The following is a 6,661-nucleotide window of genomic DNA, read 5'->3' as shown; positions in this document are numbered from 1 at the left end:
CCAAAAACAAATTTTTGAAAAGACTAAAAAAAGGACAAACTTCTGGCAAAATTATTTAAGGAAACTATTCAAATGGTACAAATTAGGAATGATGAAGAAACAAAACCATAGATGCAACAGAGTTTTCACAGAACTTTCAACAAAGTGGTCCTGAACTTCTTGGAGGGAAATGGATATGAAAGACAATTTTGAAAAGGAATATCAAGGTATCTTCACCTACAAGAAATTAAGGCTTATAAAACCATAGCAATTAAATATTAAAATATGCGTTATTAATGCAGAGATAGAAAGTAGATCAGTGTAGCTGGATAGAACTAGTAACAAACCTATGAACATTAAAATGAAGAGAAAGAATGGAATATTCAATCACTCTACCATCTTAACTGGCAGTGCATATGGGAAGAAATAAAATTAGAAATGTACTTCACACAAATCACAAAAATAAATACTATATGGATTAAAACTTAAATATGACAAGAAAAGCCTCAGAAAATATAGCATAATAACTTTATAACATGTTAAAGGAGGAATTCTGAAGCAAGATGTAAACAAACATAAAAAAAATTGACAAATTTGAACAGATTAAAAGTTTTAAGACTCTATTATATCTATTATATATAGCTATATATTATGACCACACAATCTATTACCAAAGATACAGTAAACAAAACAAAAAGATAAACCACACACTCAGCAGAGAAAACCTCTTGAAAGCACAGAAAATGAATATCCAAGATATTTTTAGGACTTCCCCAATTCAAAACAAAAATGACAAATCTGGGGCTTCCCTGGTGGCGCAGTGGTTAAGAATCCGCCTGCCAACCCAGGGGACACTGGTTCGAGCCCTGGTCCAGGATGACTGTATTTACAATAAAATAATTGTTTATTAAAAAAAAACGACAAATCAGTGCAGGAGAAAACAAAAAATGGACAAAGAATAAGAAGAGGTAACTTGCAGAAATGGTAGCCCAAATGGTCAAAAAACCATGTAAAAATGCATTTAATCCCATTAGTAATCAGAAATGCAGATTAAAACAATGAGCTCCTTTTGTAAACTCACGTGACTGGTAGAGACTCGTCTCCCAGGGGTTGGTGAGGCTGTGAGGGTCAGCAGCTCCTGTATGCTTTCTGTGGCGTGTGAGTTGGCTCACCCACCATGAAGAGCATTGGCAATTCCTCGTCAATCTGAAATTAAGCAGAATCTACCCTTCAGCCATTCCATTTATACTTTACAAATTTAGGTATCTTCTTTAGAGAAACTCCTGGACACGTGCACAAGGGGACATACACAAAGATGTTCACTACAGCATTAAGTACGCTAGTGAAAATCACCAAACCCTGGTCTCTAGTGCAGTAAATAATAAAGTGGCTCGTTCATACAATGGATACATGATCAGCTCAAAAACTAAGCAGATCATAGTTAAGCAATATAATGTTGAGTTTATAAAGCTACTTATAAAAGGACAGATACAATACCACTTGTAAAATATTTAAAAATCATTGAAAACAATACTACTATATATACTATTGGTGCAAAACCATCCAAGGGTTCAAGTCACAGCTTCTTTAGGACAGTGTTTACTTCTAGGAAGAAAGAGGGATGAGGTGTGGAATTTTAGCCATATTTGTAAAGTTTTAGTTATTTAAAGAAAAGAGATCTGAAACAATCACATCAAAATATAACACATTAAATATGGCTTGTGTATTTGTTGCATTTTCTGTATTTTCTATACGTTTGAAATATTGCATAACACAATGTTTTTGTTTTATAAAAGAAAGCATATCAAAGTACAGGGGAAAGAGGGGAGGGATAAATTAGGAGTTTGGAGTTTTATTAAATATAAAATAGATAAACAACTAGGCCCTACTGTAGGGCACAGGGAACTATATGCAATATCTTGTAATAACCTATAATGGAAAAGAATATATATATGTATAAGTGAATCATTTTGCTGTACACCAAAAACTAACACAACATTGTAAATCACCTATACTTCAATTTTAAAAAGAAATAAAATTTAAAAATCTAAAAAGTAAAAAACAAATTTAAAAAAAAAGAAAGCAAATCAAAGTATTATGACAAGGGTGGTAGGTGGGGGGATAAACAGAAACTATATTACTCCCTGGATTACAAAAAAATTGAAAACTAAGGTATGAGGCAGCCAATGGAGGATAAAATACACCTTTATAACCAATAAAGGTGATATTAGAAAATGCTTTTATTTATGGGCTGTTTCCTAATACTGAATGCTGGCACCAAGCAGACTCATCCCGGGGGCCGCTGGCTGTCCCAGGGAGAAGCGGGGCTCTCTCTGCAGGCACAGAGCTGGCCAGAGGGGTAACAGGGCGGAGGAGAGAGGGATGGCTGGGCAGTGCACACCCACGGCCTCCGGAGTCACAGCTAAGTAAGTAGGAGGAAGCGAGCAGGTGGGGAGCAGCCAGGGGCACTGTGCCAATGGAGATGCTTCACAAAGAAGGAAATATCAGAAAAGACCGTCCCCCAAATTATGATATTATACAATTGTAATGCAATGAAACCCCTCAACACAGCAATTGTGCTGTGAGATCAGCATTTACGTGCAGCGTGCTGAAGGAAGCTGCTCTTGTCATTTCCGTGCGTGCATCTAACCTTCTTCTGAGACATTGGTTAGGAAAGGTGTAGGTCAGCACTGGTCTTTTTCTGAACTTAACTGCGCATACGATGCCACAAATATCACCCATAACTGATATTTTCAAATTTTTGTGTTCAAAAGCTTTATTGGAGTTTTAAAATTGAGTTTCTTGTCCATTTCATCATCTGAACATATATATATATATTTTTATCTGTTTATATGTTGTAGTTTGGTGCAAGATTCACTTGGAAGAAAGAATGCCACTGTTTAAAAACTCTGTAATAGCATACATGATACTGAAATGAGCCCCATCTGGAAAACATGACTTTTAGTATTCATATCTATCCTGCAGATTTTCCATGAGGCTTAGACATGAGAAAGATAGAGATGGATACAGTCATGTAGCAGAGTTTTGGTTGCCGTGCCAACATCCATCCCCACTTTCCTTCTTTCTTTCTTATAAACCCTAACTGTATTCAGCTTTCACCCTCCTCCACCCAGCCAGGCACCTTCTGAGCTCCAGGAGATTTCTTTAAGCCAAGTGTGGTAATCCCATTCCTTTTATCAATGGTTTAAGAGTGGGGATTCAGCCCAATACAACCAGTGAAGTCTTCCAGGAGACTTCTGGAAGTGTGTCCTTCTCCTAAGAAAGAGAAAAGGAATGAAATAGCCCCGCTGTTTGTTTGTTTGTTGTACCTCATTGGGATGTTGTCTCTGGATATGAAGCCATCTTCTCACTCTGAGGTCACCACTGCCAACACCCTCAGGGAGGCAGGACCAAGAAACAGAAAGCACCTGAACACTTGATAATATTTTTGACAATCTGTACCAACCAACCTGGGAATCTACTCTACTTCTGTACTTCTTGCTGCGGGAGATAACAAATTTCCATCTTGCGTAAGCCAGTTTTTGTAGAGTTAACTGCTGCTAGTTGCCAAAACGTCCCAAATGATGAAAAAGGTCAAGCCCAGAGCCTCACACATCAAAGGCATGCTAAAAATAGTAGTTAACATTATTATTCTACTCTGACCTTGCCCGTCCAGGCTCCTCTCACTACCCTCCGATACATCACCAATGTAACATAGATCAAACTACTTTCCATCCTTATTCTGGTCACTTCTATTCTTAAGCAAAGGGACTATTCCCTGTAGTAACTATTAGCATAGAATTTGAACTTTGTTTTCTAAGCACAGCTTCTATGGCTCACTTGGGGGATCTAGGAACAAGACTCACATTCATCATTGTGCAATTATGAATTATAGGTTGGGATTCACTCTGCTTCGTGATACCTACATTTTTTTACTCTAATCAAAAAAATTAGGATGTGTAATCTCAATGAATTACCTTCCAGCAGAAACCTTGGTCTTTTATTACCACAAGGCAACCGAACTCCAATAGAATCCTAATAGAAAATGAATCCTTTCAGATTTTTGACAGATACAACATAAAGTGAATCTTTCTGTTCTATTTATTTTAAGACTGGAGGACAAGACATCACAAAATGAAGTGCCACAGTGGAGACAGACATTTTTTGAAATAGGAAATCAGAGACCACATGGATCCCACTGGAAACATAATGATTTAATAATCAACAGGGTAATAGACTAACAGGTAAAAATAGGAATCTTTCCTTTTTAGCCCACAAAGGAGCAGTACCTGACAAAGCCAACATATCTGAAGAAAAGATTCTTTCCCAAGAGTGACAGTTGCCGAGGCAGAGACTTGTGAATGGGAGTGAGGGCTAAAGTGTGATGTAAAAAGTCACCTCGGTGAATCTGGGCCACTTCTTCCCATAGAGAAGCCTGTCCCAGCAGGTCAGGAACCACTTCCCACACAAAGGCTTGTAGCCAGGATTTGGTGAGTAAGGAACCTCTTGAACCAGCATCTACAGCAGAAAGGCAACTACCAAGATCGTTACCAGAGGTGTGCTCCATCATTATGCCACAAGGGTCTTCCTGAGAACTGGGAGTGATGTCAAGAGAAGAATAATGTACCGAAAGTGAGTAAAGACACAAAATGCAATAGAAAAGATGAAGAACAAGTAAACTAGTACTTTGATGGGGGTGTAATTCTCTAGAAGGTGGTTTCTTTGGAGCCCTAGAGGCAGCGAGTCAGCACAACCACAGCCCGAAACACCATCTGGCCCCCTGGATTCTGTGCTCTCCACAGGTTACTGGAAGCCACTCAATGCTCAGTGCCACGAGGCTCTGGAAACCGCACAGGTGAGAAATAAATTTTCATTTCTGGCAGTTCCTTAATAGTCATGCTTCCCAGCTGTTTAGTAAGGTGTTCCTCCAAGTAATTACCCTGGAGGGAGTTCGTGGTGAGACCAGGACGTGAGCAAACACTACAAACCACCCAGCTCGTCCTGCCAGACAGAGTGGTTCCCCAGCCTGGCCGACGGGCCCTGAAGGCAACTGGATTTCTGAATGCAGAACACACTATATGCTCAAGCAAAATGCACTGTTCGTGAAATAAACAACCAGAACCTTATTGACAGATCCTACCTGCCTGAGGCTTTGGGAGAAGGAGGAGAAAGGGCTCCAGCTTTGCTGACAATTAACTCACAAAGGGCATAAGCATCTTCTCCAGAGATGACCAGGCTATCAGTATCTGACCTTGGGCAGCAGGCCTTAGACTTAAAGAGACACTGGCCTCTTATGTCAGCTACGACAGGCCTCAGGTTCCAGCAGACACCCCTGGTCACCCACCCAAGCCTACTCCCCTACCCCTTCCCTCGCTGGCAAAGCCCCAGTTTTGCTCAAATGTCCCTCCTTGGCCAGGCCAGGGCTCAGTTGACATGGCCTGTCACCCAGCTCTGACCCATGAGGAGTAGGAGGAAGTCCCTTCCAGGAAAGCCTTCTTGGCTCTTGCAGAGACACAGGGAGAGGAATGTCCCTCTTTCTGCCTTTCGATATTGGTATATGAAAACATGAGCTTTGATCTGTAACTACTTTGGAACCAGGAGGGGGACAGAGCAAGGAGGTGGAAAGGACCCGGATTTTGATGGCATCACGGAGTCACAGCATCAATCAGTTCGGCAGCCACCCCCTTTCCGGATCCTGGCGATGTGAGACAGCGTGTCTTCCGGGCCACTTTGGCAAGCATCCTGTTACTAGAAGCTGAAAACTTAGTAAAACACACTGAACTCTAGGCCCAGATGTAACGTCACCACAGGTGCACATTGTGTCAGTCATAACTGACTGAATACAAATAAATATGCTTCTGTTCAAGGATGGCTCTTGCTGTTCCACGAACAAATGTAAGCAATGCAAAGGCGATTATCATCGTTGAGATCTGTAAGTGCTTTGTCACCTGCTTCGAACTTTTTGCGTTCCCTCAAATAAGCAAACTCCTGACCACTCGTCAAAAACTCGGCGAAGGCCTTTCCAGCTCTCTTGGGCACATTTCGTCGTTCCCTAATATTATTTCTGTGTATTTTGTAAATACTTTCACCTAAAGGCATTGTGGTTGTGTATCTGTAGCTGACCCGTGTGTGTTGCCTGTGAAGGAGAATGTCTGTGATGGTTAAGTTTATGTGCAGACTTGACAAGATCATGAGGTGCTCAGATTTTTGCCTCAACGTTATTTATGGCTGTGTCTGCGAGGGTGTCTCTGGATGAGACCAGCATTTGAATCAGTGGACTCGGTAAAGCAGAGTGCCCTCCCCGATGTGAGTGGGTCTCATGCAATCCATTGAGGGCACGAATAGAACAAAAGTCAGAGGAAGGGAGCATTCGCCCCTTCTCTGCCTGACTGTGTGAGCTGAGACATTGATCTTCTGCCCTCACACTGGGACTCACACCATCGGTTCCCCTGGTTCTCAGGCCTTCAGACTTGGACTGAACTACACCACTGGCCTCCTGGGCCTCCAGCTTGCAGATGACAAATCGTGGAACTTCTCAGCTTCCATAATCACAGGAGCCAATTCCTCATAATAAGCCATTTATATCCCACTGGTTCTGTTTCTCTGGAGAGCCCCCACCAATACAATGCCGTATCCATCCTTACAGCCCTGACACTTCATACAGGACCCGACGCTTAGTTGC

General features: G+C 41.4%; 1 protein-coding gene across 1 annotated transcript in view; it reads right to left on the bottom strand.

Moving 5' to 3' along the window:
* Positions 1-897: 897 nt before the first annotated feature.
* Positions 898-6,661, bottom strand: part of LOC309654733 (cyclin-Y-like) — a gene marked incomplete at its 5' end in the record, with an annotated part of 74,609 nt that continues 68,845 nt past the window's right edge. Inside the window, one exon of the mRNA XM_082449145.1 lies at positions 898-1,185. Coding sequence (XP_082305271.1) covers positions 1,108-1,185 — 78 coding nt within the window. The 3' untranslated portion in view covers positions 898-1,107. The remainder of the gene's footprint in view (positions 1,186-6,661) is intronic.

The sequence above is a fragment of the Balaenoptera physalus genome (genome assembly GCF_965194825.1).
Source record: "Balaenoptera physalus genome assembly, chromosome: 2".
Taxonomy (NCBI): Eukaryota; Metazoa; Chordata; class Mammalia; order Artiodactyla; family Balaenopteridae; genus Balaenoptera; species Balaenoptera physalus.
The sequence above is the reverse complement of the archived record's forward strand: the minus strand, read 5'-3'. Positions and strand labels throughout refer to the sequence as shown.